The sequence below is a fragment of the Plasmodium gonderi genome (genome assembly GCF_002157705.1).
Source record: "Plasmodium gonderi DNA, contig: Chr13, whole genome shotgun sequence".
Taxonomy (NCBI): Eukaryota; Apicomplexa; class Aconoidasida; order Haemosporida; family Plasmodiidae; genus Plasmodium; species Plasmodium gonderi.
Genome location: NW_021628938.1, coordinates 2,477,749 through 2,502,891, shown reverse-complemented (window position 1 = coordinate 2,502,891; position 25,143 = coordinate 2,477,749). Strand labels below are relative to the sequence as shown.

General features: G+C 21.8%; 4 protein-coding genes across 4 annotated transcripts; 2 read left to right on the top strand and 2 right to left on the bottom strand.

Moving 5' to 3' along the window:
• Nucleotides 1-2,302: 2,302 nt before the first annotated feature.
• Nucleotides 2,303-3,371, bottom strand: PGO_134740 (variable surface protein; the record flags this gene model as incomplete). The annotated part of the gene is made up of 3 exons (XM_028689990.1): nucleotides 2,303-2,422; nucleotides 2,518-3,162; nucleotides 3,285-3,371. 3 exons carry the CDS (start codon nucleotides 3,369-3,371, stop codon nucleotides 2,303-2,305), a joined length of 852 nt encoding a protein of 283 aa, XP_028545791.1.
• A 7,389-nt stretch (nucleotides 3,372-10,760) lies between these two features.
• On the top strand, nucleotides 10,761-12,780 carry PGO_134730 (variable surface protein; the record flags this gene model as incomplete). The annotated part of the gene is made up of 3 exons (XM_028689989.1): nucleotides 10,761-10,799; nucleotides 11,094-12,542; nucleotides 12,640-12,780. 3 exons carry the CDS (start codon nucleotides 10,761-10,763, stop codon nucleotides 12,778-12,780), a joined length of 1,629 nt encoding a protein of 542 aa, XP_028545790.1.
• Nucleotides 12,781-14,680: 1,900 nt separating this feature from the next.
• PGO_134720 (Plasmodium exported protein, unknown function) lies at nucleotides 14,681-15,427 on the bottom strand (the record flags this gene model as incomplete). The annotated part of the gene is made up of 2 exons (XM_028689988.1): nucleotides 14,681-15,251; nucleotides 15,354-15,427. 2 exons carry the CDS (start codon nucleotides 15,425-15,427, stop codon nucleotides 14,681-14,683), a joined length of 645 nt encoding a protein of 214 aa, XP_028545789.1.
• A 6,940-nt stretch (nucleotides 15,428-22,367) lies between these two features.
• PGO_134710 (variable surface protein) lies at nucleotides 22,368-23,921 on the top strand (the record flags this gene model as incomplete). Its single annotated transcript, XM_028689987.1, has 3 exons — nucleotides 22,368-22,415; nucleotides 22,702-23,637; nucleotides 23,757-23,921. The coding sequence occupies 3 exons, from the start codon at nucleotides 22,368-22,370 to the stop codon at nucleotides 23,919-23,921; spliced, it is 1,149 nt and encodes a 382-aa protein (XP_028545788.1).
• Nucleotides 23,922-25,143: the final 1,222 nt, after the last annotated feature.

Sequence of the window (25,143 nt, the reverse complement as noted above, 5' to 3'; positions counted from 1 at the left end):
ATATAATAGAAATAACATAACAATAACACAAGATTATATCTAATATATTATATAAGGAAAAATATAATATATTATTTTTTTCTTTTTCTAGTTTTCTTAAATTATGATTATAAACATCACAAATGTTGATTCCTTTTTTTTTCTAAGTGCAGAGCTAGCTATAAGAATTTTATACAGTATGTATTTTTATTTTTTATTATATAATTCTGTATAAAATAAAGAAACAAACATATATATATAATTTTATGCTATTTTCACGTATTCGTGTTAAATATGCAGTTAAGCTTCGTTTAGAAAAACGTAACAATAAGTTTATAAAAAGCACTAAATTTAGAATCATTTTATAAATTTTTAAAAAATTATATATATAGGAAGCATTAAAAAATTCGTGCAAAATATTCGAGTTGCTCCTATGTTATAATATTATATATATAAATATTTATAACCATGTATGTCGCAAGGATTTAAATTATGCATTAGTTATTATAATGCACGGAATTTTTAATTGACAATTAGTTAACTGTAAACATTTTTAACATCCTATTGTGGAAAGTTGTAGTGAGTTATTAAATAAAAATACCCATTTAAATTGTTCAAATATTTTTATTATTATATAGGAAATTATGTATATGCGTAATATATATAATATATAAATAATTTATAATACATACATATAATGTCTAAAATTTTATCATTAACTAATATAATATATATATATATATAAACATGTTACATGATTAGACATATTTTATGCATTACTAAATAATTACAATACCATGTTTAACCATGTGCTATAAGCGCACACGTGTTCTACATAAACTGAAACACATTCTTTTAAAAATTATTTATTATAGATTATCGCATCTTCATTATTGTAATTATGTGTATTATTGTGCAAAATAATTCTACTCTTCTTTAAAAAATAAAAAAATTTTAATTTAATTGTCACTTCTTATGTAAATTCATAATGTTTTCGTATTGACCTCATTTAATTCAATATATCAGCTTTCTTGTCGTTGTCTCTATTTATTAGTTAATTGTTTTCTTTTATATTAACATTTTATAATTTAAAAGATGTCAAGGCTTTACACATCAATATTAGTATAGGATTGAGAAAGACACAAAATTTTTTTTTATGTTTTTATAAATAAAAATTCAGATATTCTAGCTATAACATTGTAAAGATAAAAATTAAAAAATAAAAGAATGCATAAGCATAAAAGTAAACAAAAATGTAAAAAAATTAATCGTGATTTTGTTTGTCAAACTAAAACTATATAATAGTGTCCCTTCATACTATTTTTTATTTAACAAGGACATAAATTTTTTAATTATTATTGCGTTTCTTCATGTTTTTCCTTTTTGCAGGTGCTAATATGTTAAATAAATTATGCCCATTAAAGCATAGATTCCAACTAATAATTCAATAGATATAATTGTTAAAAGTCAAAATTAAATAACGTTTATCCTAATCTTATGATAAATGCAAAGTTTATATCAATAACTTTATTATTATTCCAGCGTAATCTTATAATAAACGTTCTAAATTATATTCTCGGCACTTGTTTAAAAGTAGTATATTTCATAATATATATTTAAATTATTATTCATATAATTTCTTTTTTTTTTTTGTTCAATATTATAACTTATTTTTTATAAAAGTGTTGTACTTCTTTGCCTCTAACATTTGTATTTAAACACCTAAAATATACACATGAATATTACATTCTTGAAACAATAACTAAAATTGATATCATTCCTCTAATTAATTCTATAGATAAATAAGGATTTTATTTGTGATATATTCATCATATTGTTCTGAAACATACTAGCTATAAAATCATTACAAAAGCATGTTATACAAGTTAACAGAGTTTATATCAATTAAAAAATTTTTAAAACTTATGCCTTTTAAAAAATTCTATTTTAAAATATTGTAGTCAACACATTTAATTAATTCAAACATTAATTATTGTAAAAAGGAAAGTTTTCAAATTTTTTTAAGTCTACATACATACATTGATTTTGAGACAAAAAAAAGGATTATCACCTTCAACGCACAAGCACTACGTCAAAGTGCAATAACCTCCATACAGTGTGTATTCATGTATTAATATCACCACACTTCATTAAATTATAATGTACATAATAAAAACAAATAAATGAATGAAATGATAACATTATTGCATTCCTGTTATACTGAAAATACATTTATGGAAAGGCCCATATGCAAAATATGCTAAATTAATCATTCAGGTAAATGACAAAAACAAAGTGTGTAAAGCACATTAAATTATGCTTTTTATGGTAAAACTAATAACAAAAAAATGAGGGAAAACAATGAAATTATCAAAGTCATATAACAATTGGAAATATATATTTTGATATTCACTATATATGCATTTAATATATGTAAGATGCACTCAATGTATATAAAAAATTTAACAGTTTTGTTAATAATTTTTAAGTAAAATGAGATTTGCACTTATTTGTTTAAATAATAATGCCTTCACAAACTGGGCAGTGTTCTTCACCAGGCGTTTTTCCTTTCTTAGATTTTAATCTTTCGTATTTTATAACTTTTGATTGAATATAAATAATTATAGTCAATATTATAACAGGAAATATATAAAATGTAATGTCTGATAATAGGCAACCAAGTGCATCCCATATACCATGAACAGTTATATGATTTGCTCCTCCAAAATTATTTATTATTGTAATTATACCTCCAATAAAAAAAATAAAAATTGAAAAACGTATATAAGAACCGTATTTTTTAGATATTGCTTTTGTAAAGGAATTTTTATCACTCCTTGTGTTTTGACGAATCAATTCAACACCTCCAATATGACTGAATATTTTTTTTTCAAAGTATGCATCCAATTTTTTTAAACCTCTTTTTTTCTTATATCCTTTTTTTCCCTTTTTTTTGCAGGTACACAATTTATTTAATTTTACTTTCTCTAAATCTCCATCTATAGTGTGTTCTTCTGTTTCATTTTTTAGTTGATTGCATTCTAAATCTTCCAATGAACTTTCTAGTGATCCTGTTACATCAGAAAAACTGTCTACTTCATAGCTTCCCAATGATCGGTCAATTCTTGTACTTATAATTTTGTCTATTTTATAAGCATTATTCAAGGTTTCGCTGAACGAAGACTATAGAAGATGATTCATACATCATTATATAATAAATTATATAATACTATAATGCAACGCGATCATTCGAAAATGAGAAAATTGTATTAAAAAATATATATATGTACAAATAATTTCCTTACCAAATCATTCCTACAATAATACTTGCATAATAAATAAAAGAAAGTAAAGATTTTAATGAAGTTCATGGATCTGTTTTTTCCCATCATGGAAGTCATCTTTAATATAAGTATTTTATAATTAATTGAAAGTTATAATTATATGTTAATTAACTAACGTTAAAGAGTAAAACTTTTATTATAATATTAATTTTTCTCATCATAAAATATGATAAAAGGAAAAAATATTATATGCAAATTGTACTTAAAAACGAAATAATTCTACATGTTCTATTAATTATGGTTATATATGAATATTTTTAAGAACAATTAAAAATAAAAAAAATTAATTTAATTACATAAGAGAAAAATATATGAAAGTATACAATATAAAATTATAAAACTACAAAATTATTTTTTATTATTCATCTTCAAAATTAAAGAAAAATTAATTGCATTGTTAGAATAGTTCTGGTTGCATAAATTCACAGATAGTAACAAGTTAAATTAATTCTGCATGCGTTTTTACAACAAGAATGCTTTTGCAAATTTTTAGAGCGATTATTCTATAATAGGAATGTCTTCTTATAAAAATTATCATTTTTTCGAAATAAATATGTCATAATAAAAAACCTAATTTTTTTTTTTTTTTACCTAAAATATGAGAGGTAAAAACTAATTTTATTACTTTGCTTTTTGCAGTTAAATTAGGTATATTCAATAAGTATTTAAAATTATATCGAGAATTTTTAATACATTGTATTGCACTATAAATAATTTTACAGTTTTTTTCTAATTTTATCTATAATATGATAAACTATGCATCTTCAATTTAAAGTATTATTTTGTAGAGACACAAAATAATTAAGATTGTAAAAAATAAAGGTGGTATGCCACTATAAATTTATTATTATATTTACAATAAATATGATTATATTAAATAGTAATAAAAAATAAAAAAAATATAAAAATCTTTAATTTTTTTAATTCCATTACTCTTTTATATTCATTACAACCATCAAATTAAAAGTTTTATATCATGTATAAATGAAACGTATGTTAAAATACAGCTAGTTATATTATAACATCAAATGGTAGTGAGGAATAAAAAAATATATGTATTTATGTATAATTAATAATATATAATAAATAGAAAATAAGAAGCATCTTCTAGCATTTATCTTATAAATTAATATATAATAAAAAAAAATAAAAGTTATTTTTAAATTTTATTCACATTAAAAGAAAAAAAAAAGAATAGACAAAAAAAAAGAGAAATGAACTACTTTTTTCAAATTATTCTAAAATTTTTATTTATTTTACGATTTATATTGGAATGTCTAATATTATTTGAAAATTTGACTACCACAACCTATTCTTCAAAATTGAAATTTATATACCCTTTATATTTATGCAACATAAAAATGCATGAGAATTTTTATTCCTATCTTTTAATCTATTAGTTTCTATCATACAAAAATTTACTTCTGTATGAATATTACAAAATATTCGGTGATTACAATAGCACTATAATTTAGGATAAACATCCTTGTGAACATATGTTTGATAATAAGTACGCAAATAAAAATGAATATATTAAACTACGTCTTATATATTCTAGTAAATTAACATGTTTACTTAAAATATAACAAGACGAACGAATTTACATGTATAATTATTATTCGTTAAGTTATGGATTAATGTATATTATTTTATTTTTACCCCTAACAATTCCAATAACATTCACACTTCATTTAAAAAATTTTATAAAAAATTTAAACCGGCTCTTCATTATTACCACCATTCCTATAGTGAATTGCACAAACGATGAATTTCAGGTAATAAAAAAGCAACATGATTATTCTTTAATTTTTTAAAACACCCAATATATAATTAAAACTGAACGTAACAAATCTACGCAAAAAAAGCAACATTACTGTTTTACACTAACGTACGCTCTTAATCTATTGTGACAGCAGTGTTGTTAATAACTTTCCTAATACAGATAAACTCTATAATTATTTCAAACAATTAAAGATTGTTAAAAAAGAAATTTAGATAAATTTTTTTTTTTATTTTAACTTGTAATGTCCCAATATCACGTCCTCATCCAACAGAAAAACTTCATTTTAGTTTTTCAAAAAATGTAGCAATTAATTTATTAACAATATTTGAAATATTTCTCCTGTTCTGATTGTGTATGATTTTTAAAAATTCAATTAAACGATGCATAAATTTGGTTCCATGATATTTACAGCTATGTATATAAAAATAATAAAAAAAAAAGAGAAATTGAAAAGAAAAAGAAAACATTGTTATAGAATAATTATATTTTTAAATCTTTTTTTATTTTATAAATATTCTTATTTTTATTTTAGTTCACGTCTTTATTATCCTGAAAAAATCCCTAATCTACGTAAAAAAAATAAAATTCTCAAATATATAAGAAATATATTAACAAAAATTCAAGCAAATATATGAAAATCAACCTAATTAGAAACTTCTTAATATGCATTTTTAGATGACTATATGTCAATACTTTAATTCTTTTTTACTCCATAATAAAATCACAAAAATATAATTTTTCTAATGTTGAAAAAACTGTAATAAAATTTTTTAAATAATATAAATTTAATATATTAAACGTTGTTTCTATAATGTTGTAAGCATTATCAACAGTTTCAATTCATATATTATATAACATAATGCGAACATATTGGAATGCTTCATTAGGCATGGGAGAGATGGAAACACTTGTATGCTGAATCACATTTATTACCTTATACATTTTAATTCCTGCATCGTAAACTGCTTTATATTCATATCCAATGAATTCCTCATATGAGAAATTTTAAATGCTCAAAAAGTCATTTGGGTCATATATTTCATCTTAAGTAAAATAATAATTGCGATTTGATTCAATGGTTTTTATAATCACTAGTGTTGTATCCATAATAATGCTTCAAAATATTAACATTAAATAGTTAAAACATTTTAAATATATTACATAGCTTTTTTTTATCGGAATTCTTACTTTTTATGCGTCCATATATATCAAAATAAACATGCAGAGCTCTCATTTATTTCCACTGTTTCCAAGTTACATAATGCATATAAAGCATATTGTCTCAAGTTAGAATGTTTTTCATTTAATTGTGCTACAAAATTAAAATTTTTACCCATATTCATTTTTTAGTTCTTTCCCATTTTTGCACTTTTTCTCTAACTGATAAAATCAGTTTATAAAATAATAATATCTGTTCTTTCGTTCATTATGCATTTTAAGAGGTAATTATTTTAAATGATTTTTTATCTTATTACAAATATATTTTATCCTCTTAATATTATCTAATTTATTACAATATTCAGTATAGTAGTTTATATTTTTCACCTTATCAGATTCTTCATATTTTTTTCTAGTACGTAAATCGGTTTTTATTTCATTATAACAGTTAAGCAGGAGATACATGTCATATTATATAATTATTCATTAAAAACTTTATCTTTTGCAGTTCTTAAAATTATAGGCGTTATTCATATGATTGTCTATTTATATGTTAAAAAGAAGAATACGCAACATTAGACTAACTAAAATGCTCCATTCTATATTTAACACTTATTAACTAAATCAAACCATGGTATTCTAATATACTCATCTATATTTACATGACGTGTATGACGGAAAATGTTCTTCTTATATAATATTCGTTACTATAAATGAATTATAAAAGACGAAAAATTATAAGTAAAAACCTTTTTTACTTAAAAGAAAACTATTCTGTGATACTATTCCTACAACAGAAGATGAATATTTTCAATTATTTAAATGTACAAGGAAAATTACTAATGTTCAAAATATGAATTTAATAGGATATCACACAACTGTATTAATATGTATGTTATAAAATAAATAATTCTTATTTCCACGCAGTATAAACTGTAATATTTTCTTATCATTAATGATTTATATATGTCTTTTCAAATAGCATCTAATGAGTAATCCTGCTATAATAATAAAATGTAAATGTTCAATATACGAGTAACACCTTCATACTGTAATGAAGGAGTGTGGTTCTTTTTATTATTCTATTACTGCTTTTAGAGTTACAGGAACCAAGTATTTATTCTTACATTTTTAAAGGTATGCATATTAAAAGTTTATAACATAAATAAAAGAAAAAAATGTGATATAAATTGATAAACATATACCTTAACTTAATTTAACTTGCTGTATAAAAAACATACTGTGTATGACAAAATTGTCTAATTTGCATTTGCGCATCATTCAATAGAACATCATTTCATAATGAAGAATGGAATAATTCCGTTCTTAAAACTTACTACACCTAAAAAAAATCCCTTAACATAATGTTCATTTTTTAGCACGCAGCAAAAAAAAATTTGAGCATTACTATTTTCTTATACATATATAGAACAAACCTATGTTGAAAATTGTTCGAAAAGAAAAAAAAAATTTACATCTTGTCTTCTTAACGAACATAAAAAAATAATTCCAAAGGTGTTTTATTTTTTCAAAGAAATATATTTTTCTAATTTACCACCGTGTAAAATTTCACACTGAATTAAAAAGGACATTTAATTTACTCATAATAACAAATGATGCAAATTCTATTTCCACTAATATTTCGTTTATTTCTTTTCCAAGTAATAAAAAATTGCTAAATATATTATATTTAAAAAAATAATAAATAAAAAATACTTTAATTTCTTTTGTTATTTTGGCGATGAGTTAAAAAACCACAAGGATTGTCTATAATTAAACAATACAACATAATTATAGAAAGGTCGCTTAAAACATTTCAGCGTCATAATAGTATAAATTAGCATGTAATTAACAATTTATTTTGAAACAAATTATCACCATCCATTAATAATTATTGGAAGCGCATTGTTGTTTTATTTACAACAAATGTTTTCAAGTAAATAAATTAATGCTTGTTTCATTCATGTTATGTTCTTTACAATGAAAATATAAAGTCCCTATTTATGCTTTTTTTATAAACATAAATATATTCTCTCACTCCATAAGTACGTTCTAGTTATCAAAGTATATTTTTTAAACATGTGTATGTATCTCTTCACTAATTAATTTATACTAGTCATACAACAAATTGTTTTATTCATTTAATATTATTCTATATTAATGTACTTCTTGCAAGAATAACTAATGCAACAAATAAATGATAAATATGAATTTAATATAATTATTGTGAAAAAGAACATTCATCCACATTTTATAATATACTAGGATTACCTAAATGTAGCATTCACATAATACATTAAGACAAATTCGTACCATAAAATTTCCAGTGAAAAAATGTTTATTTCCAAAGTTCCGCTAAAATTATAATATAACGAGTAACTTACTGGGAAAAGCATAATAAAATTTATAAAATATATTTTTTTTTATTGTTATGTGTTAGAAAATATTTTTGAAAAGCTTGATAAATCATTAATTGTATTAGGATGAAAAAACAAAAAAAAAATTTATCTCGCCACATTAGGTAAAAATTAAAATTGTTTACAATTAGAACTCTACATTTATATCCCTTGTGTAATATTCAAAATAATAAATTGTCCTTATTAAAATAAAACGAATTCAGAAACATAAAGAATTTATGCAATATTCCAGAAAACCTTAAAATCATAAAATGAATCTATACATATATGTAATATAAGTAACATATAGTATGCTTAAATAGACATTTATAAAATTGAAAATTTCGTTTTTTGTACTTTTGGACACAAGAAGTATGTCTTAAATATAGAACCTTAGAAGAACTAATATAAAAGGGGTGTGCATTTACTTATCTAAATATGTAATCCTCATATATGAAAATTTAAATAATGAATTAAAAATAATGCATTCTGTAGAACTGAACAGAGAATAACACTAAAAATTACATGAACTGTTATTATTTCACTACGCATTTAAAATACTAATAGATGAATAAAAATTCTCTCTTAATAAAATGGCATCTATATGTCATATTATACAAAATATGGACACCCAGCTAGAAAAAAATAATGCTATTGGCACTATAGCTAATGAAAATGTAGTAAAATGACTGGCTTAAAACAGAAACTAATATGAACAATAATAAAAAATGCAGGTTAATCTCTATTCTAAATATAATATATGTTTTTTTTTTTTTTTTTCAGCATTTCAAAATGTTTCAATTAAAAATTATCATTAATTCACATTAATGGTAAAATTTTCTAAGTAACACTAAATTGAAGGGCGATATACTGCTATTTATAATTGAGAATATAAAAAATAAATCAAATTTCGTTTTAATGAGCAGCATAATTGCAAATATAAATAGTTTTATATAAATATTTGTATATATGTTATATTTATAAAAATTCCAAATATACCCTAAATCTATTTTATATTACGTAAATATAAAATATTTATGTATGCAACAAAAAAGTTAGAAAATTATATAATATTACAAATAATAGAACACTGTATATCCCCATATATAAATTCAAAAAATAGTAATTATTTTAATCTATTAAATTGAGGGCAAATTTATCAAGCAAGTTATTAAAATAATATAATATTAATGTATGAATTTTTATTGGTTATTATTATTCTATACATAATATTCTAATATCCTATAAAATACATGTCGTAATTATTTGATATTTTTAGTACCCATGTCATAAAAATTTTTCGCATATATATTTTAGTAATTTTCAAAAAATTGAATTGTAACAAATTTAAATATTTTTTTATCAACTGTTAATTATATTAAACACTTTTCTTTGATTTAATTTACATTATAACAATTTAATATGTCTTCTGAATAAAATTAATGGTTCAAAAAAGAAAAAATAATTTTTGTACGTAATAAGTAATCATATACGCAATGATGGGAGAAATTTCTAGGAAACCCGGTTGTACTTCTCTACATAGGAAAAACATAACTGTTTAGTTTTAAAGTCCATGAATATTTTAATTTATTTTAATTATTAAATAGAAACTTTTTTTAAAATAATAAAATGAATATACTTGAAATTCATACAGTATTTATTCTTTGCCTATATATGTAGCATTACACAATTCAAAATACATAATAATAATAGTAATGGAACAGATATCAAGACACACAAAATTTTATTTGACACCAAAAAATAACTGCAAATATTTTTATTAATAAAATTGTTTAAAAGAAATTTATTATATCATAACGGATGAGTGAACGTGTCCTAAGTGCAAAATAGACAACATTTAATATGTTCGTTGTTTTAATATTAAAATAATGAGTATTTACAGACACAAATGAAATAATATTTTCCAGAACAAATTTTATTTTCTTGTTTTCGTCACTTAAATAAAAGTTTCTAATATTCTTTAATTTTTTTTCTTGTTTGTACTCTGCATATAAACTTTATATTCGTATCTATATATTGCTATCATTTAATTTATAGAAAACATACTATAAATTGTTGTTATTGTGATATATTAATTTAATGTATAAGGATATTACAATTTTTTTAAAAGTATATTTTGTAAATTCAATTATTTTGCCTTTATCCTTATGAATAATTAGATATTTAAATAATATTATTACAAAAGACTTACATATTCACTTTCAAAACACCCTAATGATATAATTAAATTCATCATTTTATAAAATGTATGGGTAATATTATTTGTATTTAACTAAATGTCCTACTATGCCATGATCCACAGTATTTAGTTCCCTTTTGGAAATGTTTTTACGCATAAACAACATTTTTTTTTCCAAAATTATCTATTTAAATGGAGAAAAAAACACATTTGTAATAAAATTTAATGCATAGAGAATGGCTGAAATAACTATTAGCGTCGTTAGTAGTAATCGTGATCACTTGAAAAAAGAGTGCATTGATGCATATTTACAACTGAATGAATTACAAATTTATAAAAATGGTGAAACTTATAATACAAATATATGCAATGAATGTAAAAAATTTAATGAGTTAGAAATAGGGTTAAATATTAAGTTAGAGGCATGTGTTGTTGAAGGGTATGTGCCAGATGTTTTATATAATGAACAATCAGTAAATGAGCTTCGTAAAAGATGTGAACGTATATCTGAATGTAATAATAATGGCGTACCTCCTGTTCAACAAGATTTAAGGTCAAATTCGAACACACTAAATTCTCATGGAAAAAATCAAAATGAATTTAATGGACACGAACCAGAAAAAAAAAACTTTTCACAAGAGCATCATGACAAAAATACTCAGTCTCATTCGGATGAAGGTAAAGTTGAAGAAACTACATTTATATTTAATCATCAGTCAGGTACATCTGTAGAAAGAGACATACACACTGCGCAAAGGTCTGGCTCAGATGAGCAAGAAATTAGTACATTAGTTACTCGTTCAAGTGATAGTTCTTCACAAACCATCCATGAAGGGGATCCTGATTTAATTAGTGTTTCTCAAGAAACTTCTTCAGAAACAAAAACTAATTATAGCGGCGTACATGATCTAGCTACAGGTGATAATCCCCATCATATGAAAAGTGGTGATGATAGTGATAAAGTCAATGAAGATCCGCATAGCCATGGACCTGCTAATAAGGTTTCAGATAGTTTATCTGTTTATAGTCAAGACTCTGCTCCTGAAGAACATCGTGGTGACAATTCCGTGCAGAGTATTACTAATTCACTAGGACTTAATAATGTAGAGTCTGGTCGTATAGGCATCATTATTCCATCATCTTCTCATGCATATGGTGATAATATAAATACTGATGCAAAAGGTTCGGGCGATGCAACTTCTAGTGAAATTCAACATAGTGATTCATCCCTTTCCAGTGAAGGCGCTCTTAGTCGGGATACTCAGGAAATCTGTGCTGTTGAAGGAACCCATGTTTACCCACCTGGTTGTAGCGAAGGTTATTACGATAAAGACAGGGATAAGGATCCTACTGATAGTCATACATCTCATAATCGAGCTCAAGAAGAAAATACATCAGAAAATGGAAGTGCACATACTGTAGTTATGTCTTCTAACGAAAACTTGAAAAATTCTAGTGATTTTTCGGTTATAATTGACAAAGATGCTTTACGTGAAATAAGTAATTTAGGTGAACCAAATGGTTTAAGCGTAACTAAACCTACAGGGAATATACATTCCACAGGAAAAGGTATTGTATCAGATGAGTCTAATGTAGATACTCAAGAAATACCATATAAAAAATATATCATAATGATAATAGTGCCATTGGCAATTATTTTATTATGCATACTTCTTATAAAAGTAAAATAAAAATTCTCGCAATTATAGTGATTATAAATAGCTCTTTAACTATTTGTAATAATTAAATTGTATTTTTATAAACTTTATTTCTTTACAGTATACCCCTTTGGGAACGCTCTTTACAAAAAAAAAACGGAAGAAAAGAAAAGTTATGAAAGAAAAATTACAGGTGCTATTAGAACCTTCGCTTGCAAGTGAAAGACGTATACAGTTGGCATATAGCTTTTCTGATCATTAAACTTAATAATCAATATTGGTGTTAAAAAACTGAAAAAGCATATTCGTGTTAAAAATAAAATATTCGCCAATATTTTGCTTCTTAAATGCTTAATATATTATTTTTTTTTTGGTGCTATATTGCTGTATAAATTATAATATAATATTTATAAATATTAATATAATAATTTGTTTTAGAATATTCACGCAAAAACACAACAATACATAGTAATACATTTTAATAATTTGTTTTAGTTATGTAAATACAATGAAATTATTTTAAAATTTTATGCATTTTAAAAATATTTTTTGTTTATCATACATTTGTGTATTTCAATTCATTTGATATTTTTATTAGTCTTTCTGGCATTTAACACATTTTCTTTTAAAATAAAATTAAGATAAAACTCACCTTTTTTTTTTGTTGCTTATTAGAACATTATGATTTGTTTTTTTTTTTTCAAAAATATAATTAAAATGAATCTTAAACATATGACGTATGTTGTAATGTGATTACATATTTGTCTATTTTTCTTATTACGATATTTTCAACAACTTCATTATCAGTCAGTAAATAAAACACTAAGTTCCAACTATTAAACGCGTTTTAGTAAAATTTTTAATTATAATAAACATAATGATTGTTAACACAACATTCGAAGGATAAATTTTTACAATACCTTTGTAACTTTCCACAATATAATAATCACTCATGAACAAGTATAATTAAATTTACTAATGCAAAATATTCTGAATACATGAACTGTTCTCTCTAAATGTCCATTTAGAGAAAAGAAAAAATTACGTGGGGTTGAAATTACAAAAAGGTAATAGTAATTTGGATAATTGTCATTAAGACGTATCTTATAGTTATAACTTTTATAGGAACCCTATTTAACTTTATTCTTTATTCCATTTACAATTATTATCAAAACGGATACGTGTCATAGTGTCTATATATAAAATGTTAGAAACTAAGTTATTATAGTATTTCATTTAGAGATCGTTTCAATAAACAACTTCAGATAATTTATTACAATACACATTTAAATACAACTTCATTTTTTATTTGTCCTAACATATGTAACATTGTTTTTATTGTGACACTTCAACTTTTGTAGTAAAAGCATTTACAAAAAAAAAAAAAAAAAAAAAAAAAGAAATCCTAAATTTCTTATTATATGTTTTTTATGTGTATACATTGAATGTTATTATACACAGACACTTATATAAATAAATACATTTCACTAAAAAAAAAAGCATTTTTTTATAAAACATATTTAAATTGTATGAATTTTACAGTGTTAAACATAAAAACAAAAATATATTGTTTTATGCATATTTTTTTGTCTTTATTTTGGTAATTACAAACTCTAAAACCCAAAATCAAATAAAAAAACATATTATAACATTTATATATGCACAATATTTCCTCCTGAAAATATTCATTTTTTACAAAATATTTTAGCAATAAATGAATAATATTTTACATCCGCGCTTTTAATTATAATAATTAATGCATAATTAACGAAATTATTCCAATTTTTGCTTTTATATTATTTTGATTTGTGAATAATGTAAAAAGCTACTTATTGAAAAATACAAAATTTTGCAATAAATTAAACTAAGATTAAAATGTGTTGCATCCATATATATATAAATTTATAGATTATTCCTTTTCATTTATGCTTTTTAGTTAATGCATATGTTTTGTTCTGTTAAGATTCACATTATTCCATAATATTATGCCTTGAATATATATTAGTCTACTGCTTAGTTTGAAAAAGTATTTTACCCTAAGAAAAATTAATTTGGGTACTATAATTAATTACCCAGAATAAACATATTTAAAAATACAATTTAATGTCCATTATTTGCTTTTTTCCTGATATTCATTTTAAATTTTATTATTACCTCTTTATTTACTGTGGTGCGGCTATTCTTTTCCATTCACTCTTAACTATTTCTAAAAAGACCCTAAAATCATTTTTACTTTGATGAAGATGTAAATATGAATAGTATTCCTTCATATCCATGTTGTACACACCATCAACAAGTATCCTCTTTATTTTAACCAATATTGTACGTAAATATGTATGCCATCTTTCGAACCACATTTCTCGACTCCACTCAACGTTCATGTTATTTTCAACTAGGAAATTAATATATTTTTTAAGCATACTTACATAAGTTTCAATCCATTTGAGAGTTATTCTTCTGTTTAATTCGCATAATTGATTCGCATATTGTGCTTCTTCTGTCTCCAATGGTCCAGAATTCATCTGCAGATGTGCGAAATTTGTTAAATTGTCTACTCCTCCATTTCCTTGATGAAACGATTCCTCATTTGCTTGAAATATATTTGAATTCCCTGATTTTAAAATTCTTTTATATTGTCTTCCGATTCTATTTCCATTTATATATTTTTTACCTGGTGTATATGTAATAGGATAGCTGCGAAAAAATTTATTTGTTGTACAATTCAAATTATTACTTCTTTTTATTTAATCATTTTGATTAAAGAAAGAACAAAAATTAAAGTAAACACAGTATTGTAATATTCAAGACTCTAATTTAATAGATAATAAAATTTACTTCCACTCATAAGAATAATGAAATTTCCCTAACGCAAGGATTAAAGGGAAAATATTCCACAAAAAAAAAACCATGTTTATTTATCTTGCTTCAGAATAATTATAATAGTGTCACATACTAGAAAATAAACTATATTTTTTTTTTTTTTTTTTTTTACTTTATATTTTCAAAAGTTCAGTTAGAAGTCGGTTTGTTCTAGCCATTAACAATGAATTTAAATTTTAAAAAATTATGATAATATAGTGCTCATAAATAAACAAAAATTTTAGGTTTATAGTTTTTTATTTTAATTTATAAAAAGACATTTTTTTTTAGGCAGCTGTTGTATATATATTTATATATCGGCTATGCAATTATAAATAATACTACACCGTTAAAGAATTTCTTCTTTATCATTTAATATCTGAAAAATTAATATAGAGAACTTTTTATAAACATATATATATGAATTCAATTTAATGTATAATAAACGCAATTTATTTTTGTATTAATTCAAATAAAGCATCGAAATCTATATGTTTTTAAATAGAATAATTATATTAATATGCTTATTTATTTTTCCTTTTTGTAAACCTAAATTGACATAACCCAAGCAATAAATCTAAAGCACTTCAAAAGTGGTCTTTTCAAATTGAAATTTATAATATTTATGTAAAAATATAAAGAAAATTTTACGCTCAATTCATTTGAACATTTCTATTTATATGTTCATATTTTTAAATATTATTTTATTTTATTCACAACGATGATTAGTAAACTAAAATTGTGAAAATTTTTGTTCATGTAGTGTGATAGCATTCAGTAAAAATATATTTCTACAAATATATAACGATGTAATGATAATGATTCAACAGAGTTTATAGGTTATAAGACAAAAATAGATTACTTTGATAAATTATTTATTCTGAGAGTATTTAAGTTTTTATGCATCCAGTTGAATAGTCATAATTTTATCGCGTTTTGTTTTATAGTATTCTTTTTCTTGGTGGTGCATGTACACAAAATTAAATAATTGTTCATATAATATCATGATTGTTGCGATATAATAATCTATTAAGTTAAATAACAAAACAGATCTATTCTAGCGTGTACGCACAAGTTTAAAAAAAGAAAACAAAACAAAACTTTATAATGTACCAGTGGAAAAGTTAAATGATATGATATCAAAAATAATGTAAATAATAATTAAATATTAATATTTCAATAATCGAATAATTACAAAATGTCCCATTTTATTACTCCTAATGTGCAAACACCTAACATTTTCCTAGGTGGAACTCATGTTAAGAATTAGAAATAAACCAAAAACCTTGACATTGTATACAATATAAAGGAACTGCAGAATAAAGAAAAATAATTTTCATAAGAACACCAGACAACAAAATGATTTATTCTTTATTAATATTTCCCTCTATGAAAAATTACAATATGTCAATTCTTTAAGGGAATTTTCCCAATATGGATCGTATTATAAATAATACATCATAGACTTATATAAATTTAAAACTATTATTATATATTATAAATATAAAAAAAAAAAACTGAACAATTTTTTTCCGTATTTTAGATACTAATTTATTTTTAATAACTAACTGATTCTTATATATAATTCCAAGTGTTTAATATTAACACTAAATTTTATATATGAAGTACAATTATTTCCATCATCGTGCTGGTTATATTCCCCCCCAAAAAATTATCTGTGAGTTTTAAGCCATAAATGATTATAGAAACAAAAAGAGGATATATTATGATTTATAAAATATATAAAATTTCTCTAATAATATATTTACAATTTGTGAAATATCATGCGAAAATAATATATTTCTAGTTTTTTAAAATTTGATTTATCTATTCAATTTGTATATTTTTTCCATATTATAACATTTTTTGTTCCTTTAGGAAATTGTAAATCTGCAATTTTGTGTATTTAGTTAAAATTTTTTGATGAGTTATTTTCTGTTATAAGTATTTAAAAGAATAAAAAATAATTATTAAAACACTAACTTTTTAAAAGATAAAAAGGTGTAATTCTTATGTATCTTATGTAATTGATTATTATATAGACAATTATCTTTATATAAAATGTTATATAATTCCAAATAAAAGTGTAACATTAGCTTTTTCATGCAAAATACAGTGCTTACGATAATTTATTTTAATAAATCCTTCTTTCAAAACGTACTACTAATATAATTATGCATATTATGTGTAGGTGACAAGTTTAATAAGTAGTTATTAAGTCATAAAATTACCTATTCAATGTTGTATTTTCCCTTCAATTTTTAAATGGTATATTCCAGTATTAAAAATGGCCATTTTATGTTAGACTAGTTCTGTGGCTAGAAATTTATACTAAACAATATTTACAGAACTATTGTTTCTATGAAATAATTATTAAAATAATATTTACATAAGAGTAATTATAATATGACAATAAATTATAGATAGTCGTTCTGTAAGAATGTTTTAGCACATTTTTCTTAAACAGAACATGTGAAAATACAATGGCATCTATGTCTCAAGAAAAAATCTTATATGTGACTTTATTACTAAAATTTTTATTTATGAATAGTTACTAAAGCATTTTATTTTGCTTATACACAATAAATAATCCCATTAAGACGAGATGTACCCATTTAAAAAATTCATCTTTTTTTCATCATTTTTAGGATTCTATTTTAAAAGGATAACCTTCAGATATAATATATAAGGAATTAAATAAAAATTCAGGCACCGTAGTTGATGCCAATAAATATTGTGATAAAGTGAACCATTTTGATAAGGAATACAAGGGAATTAGTTCTCCATGTCTTAAATCGTAAGAAATATTAGTGATATAAATATTATTATCACAAAATTTAAAGATAAGGATAATACTGAATTGTTTTTGTATTATTGGATATAATATGAAATAAAATAAATTTCACCATCAACTTCAAGGCTACTGATAGTAAAATTATTCAACCATTACTAGATATATCTAATAATGTATATAATGAAAAATATAGATATTATTTTTTTAGTAGTTATAATTATGAATTCGGCAAATTAATGCAAGAGAAATTATTGCATGATTACTTTAATAACTATCATTCTTTTATCAGTGATTCTCGATTAACTAATGAAAAATATAATAATTATCTTGATTATGTCAGTTATGTTATTCCATTATATCAATGTCATAGTGATTATTAAAACTTCAATTGCTGTGATATGGATAACTGTAATGATTACATTAAATGCAATAAAAATTATGATCCAAGCAACCTATTATCTGAATTAAAATAGTTTGAACCACAAAAAATCTTAACAGAAGTAAATAAGTCTGATGAATATGGACACATAGTAAAATGTCCAAACAATGTATCAGAAAAAACTTCATTAGAACATTGTAAAAATTTAGAAGAAACACCTGCTTCCTCAAACAATCAAGAAAAGGAAAATCATACAGATATCAATCCACCAGAGGATATCTAAACTATCTATGTAGCACAAGAAAATCTAGATGATGAATTACATGCTTATTTTGAAAATTATAACAATATTGACTTGTTCTATTACGTTGGAGTTAGTCTCGTTCTTATTTTAATAATAGGATTATTACTAATTTTTTCTTTTTATTACAAAGTAACTATAAAATTTATTTTAAAATATGAACACCTTATATTTTTTATTAATAGTCTATATCTTTAGAATTATATAATAATATAATAAGCATGCTATGTTTTTCGTTTTTCACATTATTAGTATACTGATTCAGGGTGCTCTTATAGAAAGAAAAATCACAAAAAAAAAAAAATTTTACTACAATCCTTATGCAGAAGATGATTGTGATTCATAATTTTATGATTCAAAATATTCATATATAAATACGACTGCTAGGAGGGTCCCAATAGCTTATAGCCCATATCATGAAGGCCATTAAAAGATTTAAAGCAATAACATTAGAAATAAGAACAATTAACACACAGAAATCATTTTATATACAAAAAAAATGAAAATAAACATAATTAATATTTATTATTATTTTTTTTTCCTTTAATATTTTGTTATAATTTTTATGTATATATTATGTTACATCCTTTTTTTATTTTTTTGTGATTAAGAATTAAACACTTTTTTTTCAATTTTGTTATCAACTAAAATTGCTATTGATGATTTTTCCTTAATAATTTTATTATTATTTTTTAAGTATATGTTAAATACTATAATTGTTTGTTTTAGTAGTAAAAATTAAAAGCTTATATTTCTTCTTTAATATTTTTTTGTTTTTAACTGATATTATAAGACAAATAAATGTCAAACCTAAATATTTTTATCTATAGGATTGCACCTATGTAAAAAAGTTAATACTAATAACACATTTAGTTCCTTGTCTTGTAATTATCCTTAAAACGGAGAAAAAAACTAATGTTTAAAAAAAAATACAATTATTACATTCATTTTTATGAACTCCTTATTTAATGCAAATTGTAAAATTTTCATCATTTATAAAAAATTTTATTACGACATTTAAATAAATAATGCCTTTATACTAACTGTATTGCATTAAAATGATAAATATTAATAAAAAATGATATGATAATTAATATAAGAATTTAAAAAAGCCTTAATAACATTTAGGCATTTAGAACCCACGAGAGCACAAAAATAATTAATGCACATTCAAAGAAAGTTAAATAAGCATAGAAAAAATAATATCACAATTTATCAAAAAAATATAAATAGTTTCCACGTATGTAGTAAAAATACTGTATATACTGCATCCTGAAATGCAGTGTATTATTTTATGTCACACCTTTATTATGTATAAAATATGTTCTACATAAATTTTCAACAATATAGCATTTTTCTACACGAAAATTTGAATGAATTTATATTTTCCAAATGTTAAATAGAATATATGTTATAAAAAATAAATACTCATATGGATATTAAAAATGTACAATAATTATTAATGAGTAAATAAATATTCCTTTCAATTGATAAATCTCTCCTTTAGTCCAAAATAATAAGTAATGAAGTAGCATACTAGTAGAAAACAAACAACTCACAATTTACAAAACATAATTTATATTATAAAATCATAATAATATTGTTTACATATTAAATTATTTTTATCAATTCAGTTGTATAATATTAGATAAATAAAAAAATATCAGTGTGCATATGTGATAGTTCCTATAAAAAAGATATAAACAAAATACATATATACTTTTACATTAATTTTTATTCATGTAGAAAAAAGACGTAATCATAATATTTTAAATAATTGTATTAGTCAAAATAATATAATATCTTCTTAAAATCATATAATCTAATAATGAAATTTATATCATATAAAAAAAACTAAACTCTAAATAAGGAATAAATGAACAATTAATAATATAAATACTTAAGAAAAATAAAATATATTCATTCATATAGTAAAACGCTATAAATTAATACTCGTATAGTTCAGCAAAGTGAATAATATGTATAAATATTTATATTAATTATTTTAAATCATAAAATAAAAAAATAAAAAATTTATATATAGTCCCGTAGTAAAAATACCTTTACATAATCATTAAAAAAATGAGTAATCATTTATATATTTTTTTTCACGTATACACTTAATAAGAAATAAAACAATGCATTCTATACGTATAACATATTAATATTAATAGTTCATACCAATTATCTTATAAATAATATATATAATGTAATTATTAAGCTTAAAACATGGAAAATGGAATAATAAGCTATATTTAATACATAATATTTGGAATTATATTATTAGAAATTACAGAATAGTAATTTATTGCATTTCTCGCATAAACATAAGAGAAAAATTCATTTATTAGTTATTTTGAGAAATTATGTAAAAATACTTAATATATCCAGTTGTACCTTACTACATTTTAATATTATTGTTACCTATATCTGATTTATGTTTAAATAAGAATGAATAAATTAAATAAAAATAAAATTTCTTTTAAGCATATTATGCAGATAGTACATGTTTATTTTTAATTAATTCTTTAATCGTAAATTTAATTTTAACATAACATGAGTATTGTATTTTCAATATTGTGTATTTATTAAAAAAGTAAGTATGCTAATAATAAATAAGCATTCTTTCATTTTAATATGTAATGAATTTACCTTGAAAAATATACTTCAAACTAATAATGTTGATATAAAATATAATGGTATTATATTTTAAACATTACAGAGTAGAGAAAAGGAAAAACAGAATTTTCCATTAGTTTAAATGGGAAAAAACTATATGTATTACTATTACGTTTTTAGCAATATATATATTATGATACTATAAAAGTATTCTTAAATAGTAAAAATTTCAATATATTTTTATTCAACGTAATTTACAATAAATTATTTATTATGTATGTTAATTTACATTATTTATTTATGTACACTATTTTTTATATTGGAATTTTCCTTTAACATACTATGATATGAAATATATATGCATTATACTAACTATTAATAATAAAAATTATGTTCTAATTAATATGTTATAGAACTTAACTTTAGATAATAATACAAATCAGTTAATATATACAATGTATATTAGATAAAAATTTACTAAAGTATAAAAAAAAAATTTCAACACATATATATTTTATTGTGGCAAATAGTTCACTTGACTCTAAATTTTATATCTATATATATATGTAATAGTTAATAAATTTTCTTCTCTAATAGATATATGAAATGTGTTTGAAGTTATAAGTATATATAAGATTAAATTTATAAAAATATATAAATTCTACATGAATTTTTCCATTCCTAATTTTTTATATTATTTTTTTAATGTAAAAAATATTTTTTTTCAAGAGATACTAACTTCTACGATAATTTAGTTATAAAATCTATTTTACAAATAATTTAGTACATTTATTATATACTATATATATACTTAATATGATTATATATAAATTATCGTTATAATTTATTATATTTGTATGCTTATAAAATATAATATCATTTTATTCTTATTCAATAATGAAGAATCTGGATAATAAAGCAGATTTTATAAAATTAGCTAATGATGTATATATAAATTTATATTTAAAAATGATAGTTAATTGCTTTTTATTCAGATAACATATAGAGAGTTAGATATTCTATAAATATATATTTTTTAAGCTGGTAATTTATCTATTGATTAATTTTCTTTTTTTTTTGAAGTCTGATTGTTATAAATTAAAAAGTTCTTCTTCATATATATTATATTCAGAACTGGAAAAAGAGGTTATTTTCAATTACCGAAATAATTCAATTTAATTAAAAGTTACTATTTTTTTTGTAAAAATAAAATTTATTAAAAAAAGTATAGTTCATAAATTTTTTCTCGTCGAATTCTCAGGAAGATTCAATGAATAAATCATACGAAACTGCAAAAAGCGCATCGACTACAAACGACAATGGACAAGGAATAAAAAGAGATGTATGCGAAAATTTTACAAAATTAGATCAAAAATATGCAAATAGAGCTTACGTTTTTTGTAAAAAAATTGAAAGAAATTTTAAGAATATATATATATCCAAAAAAGAGGAACGTAAAAGGCATTGCTTACATTATAAATACTGGGTGTATGAGTCAATTATGAGCATATTTTCTGATGCAACAGATGATGTATATAAAAATGTAATTGTAAAGAAATATAATGATTTAAGAATGTTCCTTACAGATGGATTTATTGATTATAAATGTCAATACTATTTTTCCGGTAAAAATATTGATGAAATCGTAGAAAAAATAGAAAAAAAATATTTACACGATTATTTTAACAATTATGATATTATTAAGAAGATTATTATAGAATACAAAGATGATAAGCAGGATAAATGTAAGGAATATCTTACCTCCGTTAGAAGTCTATATGAAAGGTATAAAAAGGAGCAGTGCTATGATTATTATGATTTTTTAACTAATAACTGCGATGATTTCTTCAAACTTGAAGATAAATATAATCCTCAAATACTCATTAATTTATTACAAAATCATAAGGATGAAACTAAAACAGATGAAAATACAATGAATACTGTAAATTCCAATTTAGAACATATAAAAGATGTACATTTTTCGTGTGCAAAGGGATTTTATTGGCATAATAAAAAAAGTCATTATAGTTTAATATGTGAAGATAAACATCCAAGTGATGTAAATTACCTATCTAAGAGACAGCAAATTTTTCCAATTTATCAGTTTGCTTTTAATATTTCCTTTCTGCTAGTGGGAGTATTTATCATTTTTTTTCTTTTCTACAAAGTATTAATTTAGTGTCTTAACTACATATGTTAATACTACTATATATAGTTAATTACATTTAAAATATTGCATTAAAAATATGAATTCTAATTACATTAAATTTATGCATTTTTACGTAGTTTACACCCTTTGGATCATATTTAGTTAACATGAGGAAAAGCAAAAAAAAAAACCCTTATAATCTCCATGGATTACAAACGAATTATTCCTTGAAACATGAAAAAGCATCTGTGAACAAACCTGCTAATAATAGAAGAACGCGAATTTCTTATAATCCCATATAAAAGAATACTCATTATATTATTATGCACTCTAACAAAAAATTATAACAAATAGAATTATGTGCATAAAATACTTTGTATTCTTTATTTACATAAAAAGATATAAGAGAAAAATAAAAATATACAAAAAATATTTTTACTATGTGTTAAATTAAACTATTAATTTTTTATTTTCTTTTTTAAGTACTATTTAAATATTATATATATTTTATTATATATCTATAGTTAGTCTTGATTTAATATTAATATTTTTCATTTTTTTTCTTTATTTTTTTTGTAAATAATTTTATTCCTTCATTCAAAAAATTTATATAGTACTGCATTTTAAATATTCATAACTAAAAATGTAATCATTCAAGTGTCGAAATACACATTCTTACATAACACATGTATTGCATATGTAAATTATACTAACTTATAATAAGAATATAACGAAAATTATTTCCATTTTATAATTTTCAAATATTATATTCAAATATTTATATGTTTCAAGATGCTTATATAATGAATAAATTACAATAACATTTAGTAAAATATTAGTCTTACAAAAATATTGCATGTAACATATTCCTCAAACGTATTATAACATATACTAAAATGAATAACTGAATATATTCATAATTTTATTAACTTCTCTAATTTTATTCAATTTAACTTAATATTAATGTACTATATAAACCTTATTCCGAATATAAAACTCAAATTGTACTTTTTTATATGTATCCTTATTTTTGAATATCATAAAATTTATATAATCTCTAAACCGAATTTTTATCTTAACGTGAATATTTTATAAAATTATGCAGCTAAAAAATAATCTTTTCATTATAATAAAAAATATATATATTTTTATATGTTCGATGTTAAGGAAGGAATTTTTTTCATTAATATATATATTTAAAGGTGACAAAAATTAAAGAGATAAAATCCATTTAAATTATAAATATAAAGTAAGCACTATAAGATGCCTTGTTATAAAAATTAAAATATTAAAAAAATATATATCCATCGTTATTTATTAATTCTTTTTTCATACATTAATTGAATATATATGAATTCATTTTGACATTTATTTATTTATTTATACGTCAGCATGTTTTAGTTCTAAATATTAAACATAATTAATGTGCTTACAAAAATAGTGTTATCATAAATGGATGTAACATAGAAAAGTTGTTACAAAGGTAATGCCTGATAATACACTATTTTACAAACTTGCATTAAA